At 36.9% G+C, this 27,187-nt stretch overlaps 1 protein-coding gene across 4 annotated transcripts in view; it reads left to right on the top strand.

Annotated features, from left to right (window-relative positions):
• The window catches only part of osbpl1a (oxysterol binding protein-like 1A), a 243,556-nt gene extending 218,157 nt beyond the window's left edge, over positions 1-25,399 (top strand). For 3 of the 4 annotated variants that reach the window (XM_039754706.1, XM_039754709.1, XM_039754707.1), the window contains 4 exons: positions 3,123-3,246; positions 12,312-12,402; positions 13,029-13,049; positions 24,203-25,399. In XM_039754706.1, the coding sequence (XP_039610640.1) occupies positions 3,123-3,246; positions 12,312-12,402; positions 13,029-13,049; positions 24,203-24,305 (339 nt within the window). In that variant the 3' untranslated portion in view covers positions 24,306-25,399. The remainder of the gene's footprint in view (positions 1-3,122; positions 3,247-12,311; positions 12,403-13,028; positions 13,050-24,202) is intronic. The other variant, XM_039754708.1, reaches the window with a different exon arrangement.
• The last annotated feature ends 1,788 nt before the right edge of the window (positions 25,400-27,187 follow it).

Raw genomic sequence — 27,187 nt, forward strand, 5'->3', positions numbered from 1 at the left:
TGTGAGACTGGAAAGATAGAGTACTGTCAAGGATGACACCCAGACTCTTGACCTGAGGTGATGGGGAAACAAAGGAGTTATCAATGGCAAGTGAAAGATTATCGTCTTTGGATAATGGTGATCTTGTACCAATGAGGAGAACCTCAGTTTTGTCACTGTTTAATTTAAGAAAATTTGAAGAGAAGCAGGATTTAATTTCATCAATGCAGTCAATAAACGAAGATGGTGGAAAAGAAGAGGTGGGTTTACTAGCAAAGTAGAGCTGGGTGTCATCAGCATAACAGTGAAAATTAATGTTATATTTATGAAAAATATTGCCAAGTGGATGGAGGTAAATAATAAAAAGAAGAGGCCCCAGGACAGATCCCTGGGGCACACCTGAAGTAACAGCAGTGGGGTTAGGATATGAAAGTTTTAAACTGAATGAACTGAGTGCGGCCTGAGATGTAGGATGTGAACCAATCAAGTGGAGTGTGGGTAATTACAATCAAAGATAATCTATAAAGGAGAGTGGTATGACAAGTAGTATCAAAGGCCATACTCAGATCAAGGAGAATGAGAGTAGTAATTAAACCAGAGTCCGCAGCCATAAGAAGGTCGCTGGTAATTTTAACAAGTGCCGTTTCTGTATTGTAAAGGGGGCGAAAACTAGACTGGAATTTTTCATACAGATTATTACGAGACTAGACATTAAGCCCGTTACAATAATGGGCACTAGAACAGTAGTGCATAAACATTAGTAGGAACAGTCTATATTAAATGGCAAGAGACCTTGTATGTGGCTGTAATATGCGTCACTGTATTGTGTGCCTTTAATTTTCTCTCTCAGTAATACTGGTTTGTATTTCCGTAAAATGCCTGTAATTTTGCCGGACAGTAATACGGTGGAACCGAAGTAATTTCCCCCATAGGATTGTATGTAAATACATTTAATCTGTTCCAGACTGTATGAACTGTATGTAAATATATATTTTTTTAAGATTTTAAGCACAAATATAGTTAACTATACCATTGAATGCACAGCGTAATAGTAAACTAAATGTAAAAACATTGAATAACACTAAGAAAACCTTGAACAACAGAGAAAACTAACACTGCAAGAGTTTGCGCTATAGCCTTACGACCCTCTCACTAAAAACACTTTTTTTAATCAGTTTTAAGCACAGGGAAAAAAATGAACATTTGAAAAATCCGTAATCTAATAACCCAGAAAAGTAACATTGCAACAATGCACGCGTGCGCCTGTGTGTGTGTGTGTGCGCGTGTCTGTCTGTCTCTGTTGCGGGCCTGCGTGCGTGCGTGTCTGTCTGTCTCTGTCACGGGCCTGCGTGTGTGTGTGTGTGTGTGCATGTCTGTCCCCCATGCGGGCCTGCCTCTGTGTGTGTGTGTGTGTGTGTGTGTGTGTGTGTCTCTGTGTCTCTCGCGCGGGCCTGCGTGCGCACATGTCTGTCTCTCGTGCATGCATGCGTGCCTGTCTCTTGCACCTGCGTGTGCGTGAGTGCGTGTCTGCCTGTCTCTCGCGCACGCACCTGTGTGTGTCTCTCTCTCTGCACACACAGGGAATGCACAGGAAGAGACTGAACACGTGCCATGTGGCCCCTCGCATGCGCACTTCACCAGAAGACACACACACACGGACACCTGGACGCACACAGGGGTTTTATTAAAGAGGATAAGTGGGAGTGAAGTTGGATACCTACCATTTTTTTCAAGAATTTTGGAGATAAAGGGCAAATTAGAAATAGGGCGTAAATTATTGAAGTTAGTAGGATCGGCACCAGGTTTTTTCAGTGTTGGGGTTATAGCAGCAGTTTTAAAAGATGAAGGAACAGTACCAGTAGTGAGAAAAGAGTATATTATAGCAGAAATGAGAGGGACCAAAGAGGGGAGGCAGGCTTTAACCAGAACTATTGGAAGGGTGTCCAGCTGACAAGTAGATGGCTTGGATTTGCAGATGAGATCTGAGATTTCTGAGGAAGTGGGAAGCTAGAAGGAGGAAAATGAGTGAATAGGTGAGTGTAGTTCAAAGGAAATACAGAGAGAATTTGGACCGAGGTGCTGATGTATCCTCTGGATTTTCTCATTAAAAAAGGACATAAGAGAATTACAAAAAGCAGTCAAGTAAAGGTAAGATGGTAAAGAGTCTGGAGGTTGTGTAATATTGTTAAGTAATGAAAATAATGATTTGGTGTTACTTTATTATAAGAAATTAACTAAGTGTGATAGTTGAATTTGGTTTGAGCTATATAGTCCTTATTATAAAGTACATTAATTTTTTGCATCTCTTTGTGAACAGAGTGTCCAGTTTTTTTAACTCTTCTTTGCTCGATCAGCTACTGGATTGCTGCTGCTGTCGTACCGCATGATCTGCATTTTGCACAGTGCTTCGAACATTTAAAAGCCTGTGCAGCAGTTGTCCTACTCTTTGTCTTTTATTTCCAGCCCCGGGTGTGGTTAAATCTCTTGGCACAAAGAGTTCTTGATATTTTTTAGTTTATAATTAAAAATAGCGGAATAAGAATCTGAAAATCTAACAACATCACATTAAAGTTCGATAAATTCTGAAAAGAATGATACCAAGCATACATATGTAGGTTTTAAAATAATCCCGATTTAAAGCATGACAAAATATGTTACATAAAATCATTGCACAAAATCATTGCACTTTCAGGCTTAGGATTTTACATATACATTATAGAGTAGATTAAAGCGTTTCACATTGTGTGATACTAGAATATCAGATTCATTGTGCTTTGTTGTCCTAGTCTTGGTGTTGAATGCAGACAAAATCAAGTCAAGCATATATTCTATGTGCATCATCAGCATGTATCTGCTGTCTTCTGGGGTGTAAGAGGATTTTTCCAGTCATAATTAAATCATTTCTTCTTTCATTAAATGTTATAATATAAATGCTGCTACATTTCCTACCAGTACTGTGAAGTTCAGTCCTTCCAGTTGGCTTAATTTCTAGTCCCTGTTCTCATTCATTTTTATCTTCTTATTTATAAATCATCAGATATTTTAACGAGAGATGTCAATCAGGAAGTCTTCTCATCCATTCTGTAAATCTGCTTTCGAACATCTTCAGTGTTATTTACCTCATTTGTATTTCTTTGTTGTAGATGTACAACTTCACTGGCTTTACAATGAATTTGAATGAACTGGATAAAGAAATGGAGGGTGTCATTCCTAAAACGGATTGTCGGTTAAGACCAGATATAAGAGCAATGGAAAATGGAAACATAGGTAAAGTGAAAATCACTATTTCTCAACTAAAGAGTTTGTAATATAAATTAAAATATTTTTTGAAATATAGGAGATCAGTTTTTAAAAATAATGCTGTTTATTATGTGATGTCCTAACCAGTGTTTCAAGCTTAGGGTCAAACCTTGAATTGTATTGAGTGGATTTTAAATTGATGGAGGAATAATGTTAATTGAAATGTAATTAAGCACTTTTGCCCATGTGCATATGCAAAATAGACATTTAATGTCTTTTACATGAACTAAAGTGTGTTCATTCACCCTATAAACATAATTTATGACTGAGTAGTACATTAGTAATTGTATTTAAAATTGTACATTAAATTAAAAATGCCTACAATGCCACACTCAAAAGGGTTAAGACACAGTTGCAGATTCAAACCCTTCAGCCAACAAGAATTTATTCCAAACACCAAGTTTAACAAAACAAAAAAGTGCGTTAACAGAGATCAGGAGCAGAACAAACAAGCACAACTGTCTTAGCTTTGGTGTAGTTTTCTGTTTGCTATGGACAGCCTATTCCACCATGTTTTTATCAAGTGCTTTCAAGAAAATATATGAAGCTGTCAAAATTTCAGTCTTTTGCTAATATAGATTTTGTTGTTATAGTTGGTGTACACGACTGGTCAAGTCTTCATACTTTTGGTTTTGAAATCTGCGTAGTGGAAAAATCCTCATTCTTTAGGAGAAACTTTGGCTTCAGTGTGTGAAATACTCCTTGGTAATTGGGGGAGTCCAGTCACTGCTGGTTGAACACTGAAATCTTATTCTGCTACAAGGGAATATTTAGTAATTTAGCTATAGAGTATCTTATCAGTAAGTAGAAAAATAGCAATCCTACTCAGATCCACAGTCATCAGATTTTGTTCTTCTGACTAGCATCACTTAGAACTTGTAGTTTTCATTTGACACATGCACTCAGATGCTGCTTGTACAACATTAAAATGGCTATTTTTTCATGTTGCTTGAGGTACCTATGAGCTATGAATCAATTTGCCACCCTGCCACAGGCCAGGGCTGCAGCTCTGATTAGTAAATAACATTGAAGGCAGAAGCAAGGTATTTTAAGGGTAAAACATTGTTCCATTGTTCTATATTGGCAGTCTCTGCCATCTTCTGCTATTCAGTGTCACACTCGTCAGTATTACTGAGACCCAGGCAAGCACTAATGCCACTCTTTCTTTGTTTATGAAAATCTCTGCCAGATGCGCTTCTCCTACTCAAAGCCTGTAGCCCTGCCAGCTGCTTTCCCCAAATGCCTGCAAAGAACTCTGTGCCAGCTGCTCCAATAATTTCTTGCAAATCCAGTAATATGTGATTTCTAAAATCATCACATTTTTAAATGTATTTTCAGAGACCACTCCAACCCCCATTTTAGTTTTGAGGCTTTCCGAAGGTCCAGATGGTTAATTAGTGGGTCTGCAGAGTACCATTTTATATGATATATACTCAAAGAAAGCAATCCATTACAAATTACTAATTACTAAATTATTTTGGTCAGATTAGGACAGTATTACTTTACTCATTACTTCCTGTAGAAGCAGATCACATTACTAATTGCTTTACTTTTATTTTACTCTCTAAACCATGCAAATAGGTGTGATTTGGAAAGTACAAAGATGACACCCTTGTGTCTTTTCAGTGTTTTAATAACAAGTAGCCATGAAAGTCAATTCAGGATTTAAACAACTACATTACTTGCATTAGAACTATGTAATTTCTGCCACTGGAGACTTCTATTCCCCAAAAATAACTTGATAAAATAATAGTATTAATTAAAAATAAAACTGACTTAACTACTTGAAAACATGAAAATATAGTTTTGGTAAATTCATTGCAAATATAGTGGCCAGCAGACAGGAGCATGTATTGATCATCTGTGTGCAACAGTTATTGTGTAAAACAATCAGTGTGCTCATATCTCTGGGTCTCCCCTGACTCGGTGCTCTTTAAACTATCAATAAAGGCACATAATTATCAAAAGGAAAGCATGTACAGTATATTTTGTAATTGACTGTCTTGCATTTACTAGCAATCAAAGTCAAGATGGAGCTACATTACTCGTACAAAGATTTCTTCACATTCATGGTAATGTTAAAGAGAAAAGCCATTGGGGCGGAGTGGTGGCTCTGAGGCTAAGGATTTGTGCTGGTATCCAGAAGGTTGCCGGTTCAAATCCCCATCACTGCCAATAGAGATCATACTCTGCCGGGCCCTTGAGCAAGACCCTTAACCTGTAATTGCTCCAGGGGCGCTGTACAATGGCTGACCCTGCGCTCTGACCCCAAAGGGTATGTAAAAACTAACAAATTCCTAATACAAGAAATTGTATAAAGTGAAATAAAGAACAAAAAAAAAATGTTGGGATATGGCACAGTATTTTCCGACATATGACACTTAAAGCATTTTGATCATATGGGTTGAATATTGCCATCTTTTTTACCTCTGTACATGTAAGTCCTTATGATCTCTTTGATCAAAAAGGAACAAAAATGATAATGTCATTGTTCATTTATTTATAAAGTTCCTAGATGCACACCTTGGTTCACTTGATTTTATTTTCCTTAAACTATAATTAAATTCTCTTTATTGACCATATTCTTCAAATATGTTGTAAAAGTGAAATCTATACTAATAAAAGGCAAAGCCCTCACTGACTGACTGACTGACTGACTCACTCACTGACTCATCACTAATTCTCCAACTTCCCGTGTAGGTAGAAGGCTGAAATTTGGCAGGCTCATTCCTTACAGCTTACTTACAAAAGTTGGGCAGGTTTCATTTCGAAATTCTACGCGTAATGGTCACAACTGGAACCTATTTTTTCATCCATATACTATAATAGACTTCTGCTCAATGCCCGTGGGAGGCGTAACGTGCCTGCCCATATAAGGCCGTCCGTAAGCGGCAATCCAATAGAAACACTGCTGCTAAATATTCACGGGTGAAGGACTGTGCTTATGCAGAGTGGTGGGTGGTGTTTGGCACAAACTCGGCGAAACTGCGAGAGAAACTTTTAAGTGCCGGGTCTTAGCTAACATTAAATACAGCTGTGGACATCGCACGAGATGGCACCAGCACAGCTGGGAACCTTCGATACATGTACACCGAGCGGCTCACGTGAAATGACGCAGTGCACAGACAAAAACCAACAGTTCCAAAGAGTGCTGAACAAAAACCAAATTACACAATTGAGAAGGCAGCAAAAAAATATGAAGCGTGTGATACATACAAGCATATTCATAAGTGCAGCTATTGCGGAAACAAAGCACATGGCGGAAAAAGTCAATGTCCCGCTAAAGGAAAACAGTGTAAAAAAAACCTGTGCATGCAGTGTGTCACGTCTCAGATAAAGAGGAAGACGAGCTGTTTATTGATGCAGTAAGAAACGAATCGATGAATGAAACCTGTCTTGTTGGGAGGTAAACCTTCGGCCCAGTCTGAGGTCCTTAGCACTCTGGAGAAGGTTTTTGTCCAGGATATCCCTGTATTTGGCCGCATTTATCTTTCCCTCGATTGCAACCAATCGTCCTGTACCTGCAGCTGAAAAACACCCTCACAGCATGATGCTGCCACCGCCATGCTTCACTGTGGGGACTGTATTGGAAAAGTGATGAGCAGTGCCTGGTTGTCTCCACACATACCACTTAGAATTAAGGCCAAAAAGTTCTATCTTGGAGTTTGCTAAAAGACACCTGAAGTACTCTGAGATGGTGAGAAATAAGATTCTCTGGTCTGATGAGACCAAGATAGACTAGGCCGAAGGTTTACCTTCCAACAAGACAATGACCATAAGCACACAGCTAAAATAACGAAGGAGTGGCTTCACAACAACTCTGTGACTGTTCTTGAATGGCCCAGCCAGAGCCCTGACTTAAACCAAATTGAGCATCTCTGGAGAGACCTAAAAATGGCTGTCCACCAACGTTTACCATCCAGCCTGACAGAACTGGAGAGGATCTGCAAGGAGGAATGGCAGAGGATCCCCAAATCCAGGTGTGAAAAACTTGTTGCATCTTTCCCAAGAAGACTCATGGCTGTATTAGCTCAAAAGGGTGCTTCTACTAAATACTGAGCAAAGGGTCTGAATACTTAAGACCATGTGATATTTCAGTTTTTCTTTTTTAATAAATCTGCAACAATTTCAAAAATTCTTTTTTTTGTCTGTCAATATGGGGTGCTGTGTGTACATTAATGAGGGAAAAAATAATTTAAATGATTTTAGCAAATGGCTGCAATATAACAAAGAGTGAAAAATTGAAGGGGGTCTGAATACTTTCCGTACCCACTGTATATACCCCGATCTACATACTCTCAAATAGACAAACCACACGCCGTGGCGCAATGGTAGAGGCTTCACCTCTAGCGCCGACATCCAAGGTTCGATTCCCGAGAGGGGGTGCACTGAGTATGCGTGCAGTGGGTGTCAAAAGAAGGGGGTCAATACAACACAATACACAGAACAGAACAAATCCTTAATACAGCATAATAATAAAAATTTTAGAAGTACGGAGCAGAATTTAACAGTAGATGATATCACATAATAAGATTTGGATATTTTTAGAGTCCTGGAGACCTCATCCATCAAGCTGCCTCCCCATTTGGCCATTCCATGGCTGAAACGTTGCTCTGATGAAAGGACCCCTCTTTCCCATGATTCCTGTGATCCTCCATCAGGGATGACTTTACCATAGGCAGGCAAACAACTTGGCAGGTGGGCCGTGGCACCAATTGCCACATTTGGGTACCGAGAACAGAAACAGAATAGGTGAGGGTTAGTATTCAATTCTAACTATCATGTTACTTATGTTTTAGTGCTAATAACTAACAACAGAGATGCAGTATGTACAGTTAATCAGCAGCTCTAGTCAGGATATGCTAAACTGAAGTAGTGAGTCTTCAGCCGGGATTTAAAGGCTGAGACTGAAGGGGCATCTCTTATAGTAGCAGGAAGACCATTCCACAGTTTAGGGGGAGCTCGGCCTCCCACTGTTATTTTAATAATCCTTGGAATCCTAAGTAGACCGGCATCTTGAGATCTTAATGTGCTCAGGTTTGTAAGTCATGATAAGTTCAGACAAGTAAGCGGACCTTGGCCATTTAATGCTTTATATGTTAAAAGGAGGATTTTGAAATCTGCCCTAAACTTAACTGGGAGCCAGTGTAAGGATTTAAGAACTGGAGTTATGTGTTCATATTTTCTTGTTCTTGTAATAATTCTTGCAGCCGCATTTTGGATTAACTGGAGGCTGTATAGAGAACAGTTTGAACAGCCAGTGAACACCGCATTGCAGTAGTCAATCCTACTAGAGATAAATGCATGAATTAATTTCTCAATCCTGTTTATTTAGAAAGCGCCTTAATTTCCTAACATTTTTAAGATGGAAGAAACATGTTTTGGACAGCTTTGTAATATGTGCTTTAAATGACATGCTAGAATCAAAGATAACTCCTAGATTGCGGGCTGATTCAGTAAAATTAATTGGGATTCCAACTGAGTTAAATGACAACAAAATATTGCTGTGATCAGCGTCATTCCCTCCAACAATTAACATCTCTGTTTTATCTGTATTTAAAGACAAGTAGTTCTCATTCATCCATTCCTTTAATTCACTAACACAACTAATTAAAGACAACATCGGAGAAACTTCATTTGATTTAAATGAAAGGTATAACTGGGTGTCATCTGCATACGAGTGAAAATTAACATTATGTTTCCTAATGAGAGATCCTAGTGGAAGCATGTAAAGTGAAAACAGTAAAGGTCCAGTACTGAGCCCCTGCGGGACACCATATTGAACTTCTGTGTATAATGATGGAGTACTGTCAGCACATTTCTGTACATACTGGAATCGATTTGATAAATAAGAACTGAACCAAGCAAGCACGGGGCCTGTAAGCCCAACATCTGTGCAGTAAAATAGAATGGTCAATGGTGTCAAATGCTGCACTTAAGTCCAACAACATAATTACAGTGGAGTTTCCTTCATCAGAGGATATCAGAATGTCATTTACAACCCGTGTTAGTGCAGTTTCTGTACTATGACCAGTGCGAAAGCCAGACTGGAATTTCTCAAATAAATTGTAAAATTTCTCAAATAAATTGTAAATGAATTTATGAATAATGGATAGTTTATTCTCCATCAATGATTGTTTTGGTAAAGCCATACTCAGTGTATTCATTAGATGAACGGTAAAAAAGTAAGAGCAAGGGGAGGGTGACTTATTGAGGCACGCAGGCGAAACCACAATAGCACACGGGCTTGATGCGTCGGTGCACGCCAACTCGATCTTAATTGCGCGATCACATCCGAAAAAATATATCTTTTCAAGTTCTATTTAGCCGACACAAATATCATTGGTTGGAATGTAAGGCAAGTTTACTCTTTACATTTGTATGGTATACACATATATATATATATATATATATATATATATACACATATATATATATATATATATATATATATATATATATATATATATATATATATATATATATATATATATATATATATATATATATATATATATATATATATACACATATATATATATATATATATATATGTATATATATATATGTGTATATATATGTGTTGTAATAAATCAAGAGTCTCTTCAAACTAGAAAAGGTTTGGGGGTTTTGTCCCCATATATTGTCGTCCAGACAGAGAAATGAAAAAGCTGATTCAAAATGACTTTACAGTACAAAGTGAATACATGACTGCAACAAGATGGCGTTTTTATAACAGATGGGATGATGGGAAAGGAAATGGTTGTCAGGAAGTGATGATTGGAGGCGGACCATGGAACCAATGTCACCAAGAGTAGACCAGAATAATCGAGTGTGGAACCGGAAATGACGCTATCAGACTGGAACCGGAAGTGACGTCATCGCGCCATTTTGGATTTGAACTGGAAAGTGTTTTATTTTTCTTCCGTTTTCTGTAGATAGAAAGAGGTTCAGGTAAGTACCACGTGATAAACCCTTGTCTCGCGAGATTTCACTCACCTTTAGGCTCTTTGACTGCCTCCTACTCAACGCGTGTGACAATATATATATATATATATATATATATATATATATATATATACACATACATATATATATATATATACACATACATATATATATATATATATATATGTATATGTATGTATATATATGTATGTATGTATATATATGTATATATGTGTGTATATATATATATATATATATATATATGTATGTATTTTGCAGTTAAATTTAAGATCTTTATGTCTTAATAAAATAAAAGTAGATCTCAAACTAAAATTAGCTATCATGTAATATAAAATAACACACCTCCCTGGTATACGTGACAGTGCCGTAAAATTCAATTTCTTCTACACCTGCATGAAACTGTGTACATGTGCATTGCACATTAGGCAGGGGACGAGATCAAGTAGCTTCACTCGCCTTTTTGAATGTTATGTGAGATTGGAATGTCTGACCTTCAACACGTTAACATATTATTTGCTTAGAAACGAATAACACAAGTAACAAAATTCTACTTAAGTCAGTCAACTGTAATATGATTACAAAACATTTCACTGTAATGTGTTACACTGTTTTGTACAAGGAAATGTAATTAGGTACAGTAAATGTTACTCAGTACACAGTTGTGTCCAACTGTTTCTAATTAATGTTTATCATCCATCCACAAATGGACATTTTTTCCCAACCATCACTGACATCACACAGTTTCTTTCAGTGGATAAATCACCACCTACATAGGAAAGTAACTTCCCTAAATATTTAGAATGAAGTTATCAATATTGCAGCACAATGCCCAGCTGCCAAGAGGCTGCCGTGGGCAAAGGCACTATTAGGTTGGCACAAGGCACAAGTAGCCTGATTAAACATCTTCAAAACAAAGAGAAAGCCACACTGCCAGCATGCAAAGGTGGGTAATGCTAGTGCCTACCTTACAACGGTCTGGATTCTGTTACATCATTTCCTTCATTATTTTGTGCTCTCACTACAATTAGCACTATAGTCATGGAAGAAACTGATGACCAGATTGTTAACTTATTTGGTTAAAATGTATTTACTATAGTTCAAATAGACAGCATAGTACTGCAGAATGCCTTGTGTACAGATTAGTTCAGGATATAAATTAGTTGGAAAAATATCCTCCGATTTAGCTCAGTGAAGTCTTCATGTTTCCATGTTCCAGATAACTTGGAGTATTTGTATGTTCAACTCATAATAATGTTCTGGTTGTTTAATCACCATAAATATAAAACTTCATACCAATATTGTGTTACACCAACAGAGCATTTTGGATTTTTTTTTTTTTAACTAGATTCCGTGTTTTTGCCCATTGTGGCTTAGCAGTGTAGTGTAGGGCTTAAGGCTTCAGACTTCAGACTCTAAGGTTGTGGGTTCAAATCCTGCCACTGACACTGTGTAGCCCTGAGCAAGTCACTTCACCTGCCTGTGCTCTAACTGGAAAAAATAAATGTAACCAATTGTATCTCAGATGTTGTAAGTCACTTTGGATAAAGGCGTTGGCCACATAAATAAATATAAACATACTAGATAGCCGATGCCCGTCGTAGAATATGGCGGTGTAAGAATAGGAACGGAAAACGGTGCATTGCCTTCGTCAACCGTATGTGTCAAGAAATAACCCACTGATAGGAACAGGCAGTTGCCGGATCCCGGAATAGAGATGACGTTGTACAAAAACCCGTCAACAAAGAAGATACTGTCATTCATTTTATAACAAAGGCTTAGGAAACAACCGTCGCAGTATAATGAAAATAGCAAGGTGTATGGGAGGCCACAGGCAGCGTGGGAAAGGGTTTGGAAGAGGACAAATAGGAATCAAGAAATGCCGTGTTGGCTGCATGTGGGCGGGACCGGTTTTGAAGTGGAAGCAGGACGAACCAGAAGAGAAATATATATAAGAGATATATATACATTTATAAAATATATGTTGAATATGCCACCAGGGCTTCCTTTCTGTTGGATTGTTTTCTCATTGCTTAATAAATGTGAGTGTTTACCTTCTCTTTTAGATTTAGCAAGTGAAGAAAAAAAGAGATTAGAAGAGAAGCAGAGAGCAGCCCGGAAAAACCGCTCCAAATCTGATGATGAATGGAAAACTAGGTTAGTATACAATTGTAATAAAGAGTATTAAATGTTAATAAATTTGTTCTCTGAAAGGAAATTAAAAAGAGTGTGTGTTTTATGGATTAATTTCAAATGTATTTTTTTTTCATTTGGATGTTTTATTTTTATTTTATAATATGGCATGTTTATGACTGAGAAATGTATATCAATTCAGGACAAGAATAGTTTTAACTGATAAATGTTTACAGCATCTATTAAGAGTAAACATACATACTTGTTTAAAGTGAGAAGGGAAATCGAATACTTGATTACTTTGTAATTCTATATTTTACACTGCCATATCCAGCTCATTTTTACATCTATGACTACAATGGAGTCTTCCTAAGAATTTTATAACATGAAATGTGCCATTCTGGTCAGATTCCATTTCTCAGTATTTTGGCCCCAGGCCTGGCCTCAAAAACCCCAGACAGTCCTCACCGAGCTGCATGACTTGCTTTGCTGTGCCAGCTACCAAGAAGACTGTTGAAATGCACTTTGCATGTCTTGTATTTGTTGTTATATAAACCCGGCTGTTGTATGTACTGTGCTGTTTTGAACAATGCATTTTTCATGTTCTCTGGTAACAATTACCATTTTTCTCCATTTTCTTTCACCCAAAGAAACCCTGCTCTGGGCCCCAGGTTTGGATTTTTGCACCTTGTGCACTGCTTTTGCTTGATGTTTAACTCATTCACTGTGTTCATGTCTGCCACTTTAACACTCTACTAGCAGTAGAACTGTTAATTTCAACAGATGCATGACTTGCACAGCAGCGGCTTCATAGTGATTCACTGCAGACCTGTGGATTTCACTATTTTAGGAGTGATATCAACATAAAACAAAAATTGTAAACTTTGGTTTCCAATCTGCCTTTAAAAAGATTGTAAGAAATAAGTAACATGGATTATTGAAATTTAACAATAAAGGTAAAATAATAAAAAGGTTTTAACAACCGTACATTTTTGAAAATCTGCTTTACAGTTTATATTTTTAGGTTTGATTGGAAGCATACCCCGAAAGGGGGCACGTTATGGGCCTGATTTATCAAATGGTTCACTTACAATATCATGTGAATGCAATTTCCAATTTGTGGAGGCATTAAGTATAATAATCTTAACAAAAACACATAAGTAAAGAAGTGCATTATGTCAAAGGGCATTTTGATACATTGTGTACCAGCATATGCTTACAGTAAGTACCATGCAGAAGTACAGATTTTTTTACCACAATCTGTGTTCATTGTGTGCGTTTATAATTTATCATTTTCCTACATAGTGAGACTCTGAAATCAAGTTAAATTTATTATCATGGATGCTCAATACAATGAAATTCTTAACTTGCATGTCTCCTGAGAACAGTTGACAAAAAAACAATACCAACAAAAGACACACAACACACAAATAGTAATGTGGCTGATAAATGTACTTGAATTACACCAGCTTCTTTTGTTTGACACTCAAATATATATCTACTGTCTAATAAAAGCTGCTATTGGGTTGTGTCGGTCCGATCCCTCCAAGGAATTGGATTGGACAGTTTGGTGACTCAGTGGTGTGGATGATGACACAATGCGTTAGCAGCATGAAATGCAGTTCCTGACAGTGACAATTTTGTTTTGATTTTATAAAAAATTATTTAAAATTGAGCATTTCAGGAACAACAAGATGAATAATGTACTGAGAAATGCTGAGTTGTTAAGTATTAATGACACACAGCCTTAGTTACCTTCAAAGATGAGAAATATTCTGAAAAATACAAATTATGTTTTCACAGCAGGAAATGGGGGCCTACCTAGCATTGATGGTAGACAAAATGTTGACAGGAGGCAAGCAAGGAGCTTTGAAATGACAGAGCATTCTTTAGGGGAACACAATCAAGAGGGCAAGCATCAGGCAAGAGAGGTTGAGACACACGAAGATACTGAGGAAAGGCTTAGGAGAATATTGAAATTTAATGTAGGACAAGAGATATCACATATTTTAAAATGTATTCTTTTACCTGTCTTCGACAGTTAGCATAGCCAGTATATTATAAATGTCCTAGAACGGATTTGATAGTGATGCTAATTTTATAGAACTTAATGTGCTCCGTCTCTTCTATCTGTACCTATAAAACACACTCTCAGATGTGTAGCATGTACACGCATTCTGTTTGCATCAACTGTTATGTAGGCTGAACCTGAATCCATGATTGCCCCTAAAGAAACAAGTAAGCTGTGCTTGTTTTAGGGTATGTATATTTTTGTGTCTGAAGACATAGTGTGTTAAAGCAACACATATGTTGGAATTGACACAATCCCCAATACATGCAATTCTAGGTTAACAAATATTTATCAATTAGTTCTGGGTTATCAGGAAGTGTCACGTCAGGAAGCAAACATGTCTCACTGCTACAGACCCACTTATAACCTGATCTGTTTACTTGTGGTTACCAGATGTGACAATTGTGCAAGTACCTGTACTCCTATACCGAAAGAACTTCAAACACAGGGAATGGCATAACGGATGCAGCGAGGGAGGAGTTGTCATCAGCTTTTGTATGGCAACATCAGTATTTTGTGAATCACACTCAAAACTGTATTTTCAGAACCACATTCCTTAACTTTTTTTTTTTACTGTTTTTATTCCAGTTTTTTATTTTACATGAAGTAAAATAAATAATCAGCATATAGCAAACACAAAATTAACCCAAGAAAGCCAAAATATATATAAAAAAGATTAACTTAAAAAAGTAAAAGGGTACATAGTAGTATTGGAGATAAATGGATACACAAAAATATAAGGAAAATAATAAACCCTTCGCTGCACTGGGCCTATTCCAAGCCTGCTGACCGTCACACTAGAAGGACTTTTAAGCCTTGGCCAGTTCCAGAGTTTGGAAAGTCCTAGGAACTCCTGGAGCCATTCTGCTAGAACTACCCCAATCAGCCCTAGGTTTGTCTGTAATCCTGGACCCCAACCTTCAACACCCCTCAATTGTCCTTCTCCAGCTACCTGTTAATTATAAACAGGAGCATGTATCCAAGTAATATTTAAGTGGCTTTCCTGCTGTCTCCAAATGACTTGGGATACATCTGACTTTGTCAGTCTCCTACTGCCCTCCATCCATATTTATATCACAGAAATAATTAAATCCTAGGACCCATCCATTATATTGAAGTATAGCAGTCTCTAGTAATGGTGGTCTAGGCCTATTCCTAGTGCACAACTCACTAGGACATCTCATGGGCCCACTGCTGTCCTGCAGTGAGTCACATTTTCTGCAGCTGTGATCCCTACCAGGTCCTTCATGACAAGACAAGGGTATGCTACTGTTTCCGTGCACATTTTCAAATTTTGAGTATTTTTTTCAATGACTTTCTATATGTAAATAATACTATAATTTAGCATATTTTAGTTTTTTGATTGATTCATAGTATAACACCAGCTGTGAGTGTGTTTCATTTACCATTTTACACTCTTTTGAATAATATTAATTGGGTGAAATCTTTAAGTATGCTCGCAAACATGGCTTAGATGTTTTAATCAATTTACATTTTCATAATCAAAGCAGACATTATTGAAGACCAATTTGTGATTTTTTTTTTGTTGTTAAATTAATTTGTAAATTGAGCAAGATGACTTATCCCTCCCTGTTCCAAGCTTTACATATCCGATGCCTTCCATAGGATCCATTTCTTTGGGTTTGGGTTGCTCTTTGTGATCAAACAATTTACCATACTGTGCATTTACCTGACAGAGTTCACAATCTGACGTTTTATCCTTCATCCATTCTGTCAACTGTTATGGTTCTGTCTGTCCATACAATCATTTCTTTGCTAAATTGTTTGAAAAATAACTTTTTATTCTCCTGTTTCCTTCGCTACAGTATCCATACTTTTCATTACCACATCCTTCTATTTAACATTGCAAAGAGCTCTGCTGACAGCAGCATGTGCAGGGCAGGAACCACCCAATGGGTGTGACAAATGTTTGACACAGGGAACAGTCTCTGTAACCTAGGAATGATGCCAAGGATACAAATGCCTATCTAAGTGGGTGTGTTTTATTTAAATACCAAAACACACAGCGCAGAACTCAAATGACCAAGCAAACAAAACACAGACAAAAGCTCTGCTGCCCTTTCAGCTCTGTCTTTTGAGCTGTTTGCCCTGCCTGCTTATAAGGTGACTAACCAACATGCCCTTCTACCAAGTATTAACTGAAACTACTTCCCTCATTGCCAACGGTCTCTGTCTTCGACTGTCCTCCTGCCTATAATATCCATTGTCGGTCTTTGTCTATGGCCTGTGATGATGGCTTTAAATCTCCTTCAAAGTCACTGATGGCCCTTATTTATCTACAGACACAATAGGCTGGAAATTTCTTTAACAGCCACTCATATTCCTTCACTCCAAAACTCTCAATACCATACAATGACTACTTAAAGTTTATCTGCTCAAGTTTGATCCATTTCCCTCCATTTCTTGGCTCAATCACAGGCATGTCAGATTGTTTTGTCTACTGCACAGAAAATAAAAGAAATACTGCTGTATAATGTTAAATGTTTTCATAAATAATACAGCTGTTTAAATTTATTTTCTTTCAAATTCATTACATTTTGTCCATTTTTTACAAAAAGAGTTAAAAATACACTTCATAATATATATATATATATATATATATATATATATATATATATATATATATTGATGAATTTCAGCATTCTAAACATTGCCACCTTCTATATACTCCCACTCCTGATCTCTACACTGCTCCATACATATCTTCCATTGATTGAAAAAGTACAGGACGTCTTCTTGCTTGAGGCTCTTCCACAGGCTTGCTGTTTCTGTCTTCACTTTATCAGTTGAAGAAAAATGTGTTCCCTTCAGGTCACTTTTGATTTTCAGGAACAAGTAAAAATCACAGGGAGCTAAATCAGGCGAATAGGGAGGATGATCAAGGAAAGGAATTGTTTTGTCAGTCAAAAACTGCTTTACAGAAAAAGCATTGCGCACAGGAGCATTGTCCTGTCTTGTCTTGCTGTTCACTTTCTTTACCCCAACATTGTCGTGACAACTCGTGCAGCGAATGTTGTGCAAATACTGACAGTTCTATTCACAGGATATACCTATTCAGTCAGTGGTTTGAGAGGATGTGTAGGAGGGGATACTATTATTCATGACCTGCCGACCTCCAGACAGTTTTCCAGGAAAGCCCAAAGCCGAGTCCGGTTATTTTTGTGTCTCACCTAGTATGGCTGTTCAAGAGAATTGGTGAAACTGCCAATCAAGTGATCATGCAAAGTATCATTCCAGGCTCAGCACATTCTGTCCTTTCCATCCATCCATCCATTATCCAGCCCGCTGAATCCGAACACAGGGACATGGGGCCAATCACGCTCCCACACCAAGCACACACTAGGGCCAATTTAGAATCGCCAATCCACCTAACCTGCATGTCTTTGGACTGTGGGAGGAAACCCACGCAGACACGGGGAGAACATGCAAACTCCACGCAGGGGAGCGCTACCACTGTGCCACTGTGCCGCCCTTTATTGAGTTTTGCTTTCCTTATATAGATCATTCCAACTGATTTAGCTTTATAGAGATTACTACTACAGGTTATATATATTTGCATGTGAAAATATATAATGTCTTGCGCTAGCGGAATGGATACCACAGTAATCATGCATAGCAATATTACTAATGATGAACTCATAAACTGGAGTCGTAATTGTGAACTACCAGCTAAATAATTTTGATACTCTAAGGGAGATCATTAATGTGATCATTTACAGAATACAGAAGATGGCAATGGAAAATTCAAAGGAAATCAGAAGATTTTATTATGCTTTCTGACAATAAAATAAGATAAAATAAATGCCCATATTAATACATAAAACGAACAGAAGTAAAAACAATGTGGGGCAATATTTTTTTTTCCATGATAAACGATAATTTTATTTTACTTTAATAAAAAATAATTTTGGTATTTTTAATATATCACTTAGATATTGTTGATAATTGTTTTGCATATATTTAAAAAATTTAGGATTTAACAACACTATATATAGGACTTGAACCATTGACAGGCAGTGAGGCATATTACCATCTTTGCTTCCACTATCACCAAACCGTGTCACTGCTCTTTCCAACTGTTAATGCAAAACATTGTCACAGTTTTTGTCTTTTTTTGGGTCATTCACCGTCACCTCCTCCCAACCCAATCCCCAAATTAAATTTTTAGTAGGTTTTAGTGAAAGTTTTATCCTTATCTTGTCTTTACATAACCAAAAATTTCATTGTGATAGTGTCAAAAATTCAAAGTCACGACTACTGAAAGGCATGTGCTGGACACATCATATTTTCTTTACATACTGCACTCTATTGTGGATATATATGTACAGTATATATTTTATCAACTGTATCCTGTGTGTGTGTGTGTATATATATATATATATATATATATATATATAATATTTTTGACAGTGTTACTAACATAAACTTAAAGTAATGCCTGTATCTTTTAATGATGGTGCTTTTAGAGCCTTCTTAAGTCTGATGCACAAATGCAAATTATAAATGGCAGTGTACACATGCTGTGACCTTTGACAAATCAGGCCATGAATGTTTTCACATCATATAAATAAATCAAGTGTCATTTTTAACCATTGTGAATATTTTGATGTGGATACAATAGTATGTGCTGCACCATGAATGCATCTGTATTTTTCTTAACCCTGCTATAATGACTAGAATTCTTCTCCTACACTTTTATTCATTATCTCTGATATTTTACTTATATTCCATTTGTGTGAAATATTTTTTTAAAAATACAGTCTAGTAATTAATGCTAGCATTAAATTATTACTTTTGTTATGTTTAGATATATTTAAATTAGAACATTTTCCAAATTAATGTTTTCATATTTTAAAAAGAAAGTTTCAGTAAGTAAATATATTGCATCTTTTTTCTTTAAATTGTTTATCACTTTCTATATAATAGGAATAATAGTGGTTTGCTGCTGTTTCATGCTTGCAATAAATGACAAAATGCTGTCACGTCTGTACTGTTTTAATTAAGCTATTAAGTGTGAAATTAATTAACTCTTACTTTCAACATTAACAGAATTTTAATGTTTGTATTTTTTTTTAATATTATGAGAAGGAAACATTTTTCTCCAATTTATAAAATGATGTATATAATTTAGGAATTTGAAAGCATGGTAAACAGTTTGCAGTATTCAATTGTATTTAAAGCAGTTAATGTTATGTATACTGAGCCAGTGTATGACACCATTCAAAAATTTGCCGTATTGGTACCTGGCAGTAACAGTGTGACCCATTAGAGAGGCTAGAAATTCTGAATAAAAAATCCCAGTTTTCTTTGTGGTGGACTAGTGCCCCTTCCAGGGACAGTTACTACCTTGTGTTTAATCCTAAACTCTGGCCTCGAGATCATGAATTGGAATACACGAGTAGAGAATGTTTTGGTTTGATTTTGGTATTTTTTTAAAACATTTTTATAATACGAAATGTTATGTATTGTTTAAGCGCTGCTGCTTTTGAACACATAAGGTATAAAAGAATATAACCTGAATTCTAAAAGAGGAGTATCAGTCACTCCAACAAGCTGGATTAAGTAATGGCTAAATTGTCCTGATTTCACCTCCTGTTTCATACATTCAAGGAGCCAGTAGGCTCTTTCAGATTCCCACAGTCATTTGTGTGAAGAAGTGCTTCCTGAATACTTTTTGAAAGGATATCACTTTAATATGCAGAAGTGTCCATGAATCTATGACTAACCATTTGACACTGTAGATATGCACCACTTTTAAAAATTTTGCATCAAAGCGCCCTGTGTTTAAGAAATATAAACAGAGACTCATATTGCCAAAATAATGATCTGTGGTAGTGAGTAAGCCATTTGTTAGCAGAATTATTTTTGCAGCAGCCAATTTATACTTACTAAAACAATGTTATTTAAAACCTTCTATTAAAAGATTTTGTGCCACCAAAACAACGAAGCATGGACTCCATCAGACCTCTGAAGGTTTCCTGCGGTATCTGGCAACAAGACGTTAGCAACAGATCCTTAAAGTCCTGTAATTTGTGAAGTGAGACCACCATGGATGAACTTGTTTTCTTCCATTACATCCCACTGATGTTCAATCAGATTGAGATCTGGAGACTTTAAGAGGCCAAGTCAACACCTTGAACTCCTTGTCATGTTCCTCAAACCTGAACAATTTTTGCAGTGTGGCAGGGCACATTATCCTGCTAAAAGAGGCCACTGCCATCAGGGAATACCAAGCTTAGGTGGATGGTACGTGTTACAGTAACAGCCACATGAATACCGGGACCCTAGGTTTTCTAGAAGAACATAGCCAGCTTGTCTTCTTCCCACATAGCACATCCTGCTGCTTTCTCTTCCCCAGGTGAACAATGCAACCGCACGCTGCCATCCCCATGATCTAAAAGAAAGTGCAAATCATCAGACCAGGCCACCTTCTTCCATTACTCCATGGTCCAGTTCTGATGCTCATGTGGCCATTGTTGGCGTGATGGACAGGGGTCAGCACAGGCACGCTGACTGGTCTGCGACTATGCAGCCCCATATGCAGCAAGCTGCAATGCACTGTGTGTTCTGACACCTTTCTCTGGTGGCCATTATTAAGTTTTTCAGCAATCTGTGGTACAGTAGCTCTTCTGTGAAGTCGGACCAGACAGACTAGCCTTCACTCCCCACATGCTTCAGTGAGCCTTGGGTGCCCATCACCTTTTAGCTAGGTCACCATTTCTCCTCCCTTTGATAACTTTTGGTAGGTTCTAACTACTGCATACTAGGAACACCCCTAAGACCTGCAGTTCTGGAAAAGCTGTCATCCAGTTATCTAGTGCTCACAATTTAGCCCTCCGGTACTAACACTTAGCCAGCTTCCAAGACATCACCATCAAGAACTGACTGTTCACCTAATATATCCCACCCCTTGACAGGTGCCATCATAATGAGATAATCAACATTATTCACATCACCTGTCAGTGGTTTTCATGTTGTGGCTGATCAGTTTGTAGACAGAAGTTAATGAGATTAACTTTTATTTTTCCTGCAAATAATATTACAAAGTCAAAACAAAATAAAAACAACAATTGGGAAGTAACAGTTTTTGTTGTTATTCTAGATAGCACTAACTTCCCTTAATCTTGAAGCCTATTATCAGAATATTTCAGGGCAGCAAATAATGTGTACCTGTGTGTATTTCTGTGTAATATGAAATGTCTGTTTTTTCTGTTATATTTTGTACTCTGTGCAAATATACTTATTAATTTTTACTTCCGAGTTTTACCTGCCAACTGTCAGTTCTGTAGTTCACTGGCAATATGACCTCTATCTGCTAGATCATATACAGCACATTCATGATCATATATGTGAAATTCAGCCAAAATAGCCCAAAATATGGATCATCCCTCATTCCTACAGTTGGAAATATTTTGCTTTTCAATTTTGATTAATTGATGGCAACCTTAAAGAACATAATACAGGTTCAAGATCATCTCCCCCAAAGTCACAACACAAGACAAGACTGTTTATTAGTTTAAAAATTTGCTTGAATGACTGCATATCCTAAAAGCTTGTGAATTTCAAGTTAACATGACTTTAGAACCCTGTGGCTCCTCCAGAGTCCACTGATTTTTTTAACTTTTTAGTACACTTTTTAACTTACTATAAGCGTGGTTTTTAAAAAGTATTTTTTATATATATACTGTTTTCAACTTTTTAGTCTTGGGTTTGTTTTAGTATAATTTTGTAATCAATATTTTAACACTTCCTTTAATATTTCTATCCGTTACTAGCGGCATATATTGGTTAAATCTCGAACTATTCTTCATATGAAAATTTCATTTCTTAATTAACATGGATTAATTGATCAATTAGTGAAACTGATTATTCATATTCATGTATTGTCATCGGAAGTGGGTAAGTGTGCAAAATTTCAAGTCATTTGCACAGTAGGAAGTGAGTTAAATATCGATTACAAGATTTCTGCCATACAACTAACAGGCGAAGTTAAAGTAAGTGTGGAATAATAAAAATAATTCAGTGGAAGGCACTTTGTTTGCAAGTTACAATTAATAAGAACATAAAGGTTTTGACAATATTAGGTGTGGCTGCCCAGCATATCCTGTCAACATGCAGTTTACTAGGGTGGGCGACCAGATATCCCATTTATTCTTGGACAGTGCCATTTTTTACACATTATATCCCATGTAATAATGGTAATATGAGAAACTCCCATATTTAACAGGCTGGTCTTTTAATAAAGGAAATAAAGTATTGTGACCCATATTTGATTGCTTCAATGACAACTGTGAAAGCCAGGACACCTTATCATTTACCTGTTGTACACTTTGGGACTCCTAGTTTGCAAGTTTCAATAAATTCCAAAAGCACATCTAAAAAATATCCACCAGAGGGTATGACCCTGGCCAGTAATAAGAGCAAACACAAGAGTCTTTATAAATGAAAAATATATTATCACAAAAATGCTCTTCCTTACAAAGACCACAAAAGGCATAAATGGGTTGTCAGGTAGGCCATCCCAGACGAACAGTGTTTCAAAAACACAATCTAAAGGCAAAATAAAACCATCTGTAACCACAATAAGCACAGCAAAACAAGTAAACCCAACACCACGTTCAAAATAACCATGAGAGACCCTCCAAATGATAATTGGCAAGTGGCCCCACATTTGGGGGACCGAGCCACAAAGCACATCGAACATAATAAAGGCAGCTTACATACATAAACAAAAGCAAAGAATAATTCATACATTCAACATAAATCAACAAATCAGAAATGAGCAATAGAGACTAGCTGAGACATGACATTACCCAAGTCTTTCAAAATATAATGGATGATTCACACTGGGGTGGGCATCTTCAACAAGCAGCACTTTGCTAACCAGAATAGTGCCCATCCAAAAGCGTATGGAATTAAACAGGAGTCAGACATGAAGCCTTACCTTGGGGAGATGTAACTAGCCGCACTTTAGACAAGTGCAAGTGAGAAATCGCATCAGGAAAGTACAGACCCATAACTCCTAAATGGAGATTTGTTTAAGGTGCACATTGGCTGGAATTTGCCAGCTATCAGGGTTTTGTTTTCTTTAATGCAAACCTAAAAAAGCAGCATATCAGCCCACAAAATAGTTAGATTAAAATTAAGAACATTTAAAAGCATGTTGCACATTTAAATGTCAAATTGCTGCTTTTATTCTTTGTGACAGTATACAACTAATCATCAGATAACAATGCATTCAAGAGCATTCCATGCTGATAAGTAATGAAGGTCTTTAGTGGTTCTCTTTTTTATTTAATTTCCTTTGGAAAATTTGGTTGATAAGGTACCTGTTTTTAAATATTTCTCAGTGAAAGTTATTCTTTTGAATATCCACATGTTAGGTGGTTATTAACATGAGAACCACCAGCTACCAATTTGTTCAACTAAGAGCCAATACACATTAGAGCTGTGCATGAATTTCAGTTGTTTCTGTCATGAAAGACGATCCGGTGAGTCTGGTTTGTCCTTAAACTGATGGGCTGAGAGCCCCAATGCACTGAACTCCCAGTAATCCTCTCCATTCACAGCAGTTTGTCTTGCAGGTGTGGTGCTCAGGTACTGTATGAATCTTATCTGATTTCCATCTCTCGCTGTGTGTGTGTGTGTGTGTGAATTCTTTTAATATATATATATATATATAGTTTTTATTTCTCTGGCTAACACTGTGCTGTACCACCATTTAACTTTTAGGTGGTTCCAGATGGGTGTAAACCCACATAATGGCTCCCAAGATTGGCTCTACACAAGCGGATACTGGGACAGAAACTACTCACAGCTGCCTGACATTTATTGATTCAACAGAACTGTAAAGATCTGTGTAAATACTGTATGGTTATCTGAAACTTAAACCTCTGATTTTAACCTCATTACAAAATATATATAAATATATATTATTGTTATTTTTTTACTTCTCCTAAATACACTTTATTGTAATTGATTGCATTATTTTTCTAGGTCCTGATAATCTCTAATTTTTGTGTTAGTAGGAAGACAAATGAGGACCCCTTAAAGATAATTTTACTTTTTTGCGTTGTCTCATTTCATGATTGTTTGTTTGTCTGTTTAAACGTAATAAAATAATGTATAGACTACATTTAATATATGCCTTTTAAAAACCAATGCTGCAGCCGCCACTCAATGGTGAAGGGCAGTTGATCAAACTTTTTTAAACTTCAATTTGTGTTCTTTTGGTGTACACCTCAAGTACTGAAGCACAAGGCCTTGTACTGTTTATCATCTCCAGGGTGTCCTGGACTCTTTGTTTGTTCCCATAATGTCTGTTATTTATTGTTTTCTGCGCTGTACGTATTAACACCCCCAGGAGTGGTATTGTCACATTCCTTGTTTGCATTTCATTCCTAATGCAGTGTTTGGAGTTGAATTTGATTTGTCACTTTATTTCCTTTCCTCTTCCTTGGTTTTGTGTTCATTTTATTTTGTTTTATCAAGGGGCAAAAAAGTCATGGTTATAAACTTCACAGCTGTGGCACTGAAATAACGGTATTTGTGCAATTAATAGTCAAAGCCTACTTTCTCCTGAGCCAGGTTTCTGTTTCCCAGTGTTACACAGTATATTGCAGTAGGTGATCTCATGGAGTCTCTGCTTTTTGTGAAAGTTTCTTGCATTGTAGAATGAATATATAGGGCATCTGAGGTGCCGAAAACAGAAGTGAATTTCGTGAAGTTATTCTTAATTGAAGATATGTCTAAGTTCTGTTGTATGCAGACATAAGAAATGTACATGTAAAATTTATAGATATAGAAGGGACAAAGCTCTCCCTAAATTGTGAAGTTTTAACCATTGTCTTGAAGTTTATGTATCATAAATACCACAATTTCAGGATTTAATCTGCTGCTAAATAAAGACTAAAGCTATGTAAGAATTCATATGTTGCTGTGTTTTTAACAATTCAGCTTTACATTTTAATTTCTGTAAAATTATTTCAGTCAGAAATCTTTATTGAATATGTAAACTCTTTTTCATACAGTACAGTAATTAACAAATGTAGTTCACTAAATATATCCAAGATTGAATTCAAAAGATTATTTAACACTGACAAAATGTACAAGTTTTAAAAAAAAAAATGAATGTACATAGGATAGTTTGACATTAACACTTGACAAAGCACACATTCAGTTCAGAAAATGCAGAGGAGCTAATAAATAAAGCACTCTGAGATTTTGCACCATCTACACGCAAGTGACAAAGACGTGAATGTCCGGACCTGACTTGATTGTTAAAATTGGCAGAGGCAGAGAAGTACAGTGTAATGACACGTATTCTAAAAGGAATATTTATTGCATCACTGTGACGGTGACGTCACCTCAGCACCATGTTGGCTGGGTTTTCGCCCCTTTTCCATTGTAGTGGCAGTATTGTTTATAACCAAGCCATCTGTTACTAGTTATGTGATTGGACATCACCGTGGCACGTCATTAAGTCACTGTATTTCAGTCAGCGGTACACCGTGTATGCTACCAAAGCACTGGATACATTCTAAAAAGAAAATAAAACCTTTGAACAACAACAACAACAACATTTATTTGTATAGCACATTTTCATACAACAGTGTGGCTCAATGTGCTTTAAATGAAGATTAGAGTTAATAAGAATCTTATTTAGTTTCTCTTGGTATTACTTTCTTTGATTTTTGTTTTATTTGGCCTTGACATTTGGTATTGGTTTGCATTTTACAGTTTTCCTGACTCAACCTGTTTCTTTACTGTTATTGCTTTCTCCATTTTCCAGCCTTATTTGTGGCTACTCAAGCACCTCTTCTTTATCAATTTTGTGTTTGGTATTCAAAACATACAGAGAGTAGAAGAAACATCAAATTAAATTAACTTTCACTGAGAGTCACATACACTGATGAGCCAAAGCATTATGACCCTGATATGCTGTTGCTCCTGCATGGACCCTCCACAACAGCTCCGACCCAGCAAGGTGTGGACTCTACTAGACCTCTGAAGGTGTCCTGTGGTATCTGGCACCAGGATGTTAGCGGCAGACCCCTTAACTCTTGTAAGTTGCAAGCTGGAACTGCATGAATCAGACTTCTTGTTCTAACACATCCCACAGATGCTCAATTGGATTAACATCTTGTGAATTGGGAGACTAGGGTAACACATCAACTCTTCATTTTGCTCCTCAAACCATTCCAGAATAATTCACTTAATGTGGAAGATGCCACTTCCATTTATAGAACACCATTGCCTTTAAAGAAGAATGTTTCAGTAAGTGGTACTGTACATGTTAAATTAATGTCTACATGAATGTCCAGACCCAGGCTTTACTAGAAAGCCATTGCTCAAAGGATCATGCACACCCCACTGGCTTGTCTTCTTCCTACAGTGCATCCTGGTGGCAGTTCTTCCCCAGGTAAAGAATTCACACATACCCAGCCATTCATATGATGTAAAAGAAATCCAGATTCACAGGAACTGGCACAAAGGAACCTTTTTTCATTAATCCAAACTCAAGTTTTGACATTTGTATGCTCATTGTAGGTGGATGGTGGACAGGGGTTAGCATGGGCATTCTGACTGGCCAGTAGGTACACAGTCGCATACGCAGCAGAATTCAAAGTACCATGTGTCATGACAAATTAGTCTTGTAACCATCACTAAAATTATCTGAGAATTGTTCCACGTTAGCCATTCTGTTGCTTCGTTCCA

The sequence above is a fragment of the Polypterus senegalus genome, chromosome 5 (genome assembly GCF_016835505.1).
Source record: "Polypterus senegalus isolate Bchr_013 chromosome 5, ASM1683550v1, whole genome shotgun sequence".
NCBI classification, from domain to species: Eukaryota; Metazoa; Chordata; class Cladistia; order Polypteriformes; family Polypteridae; genus Polypterus; species Polypterus senegalus.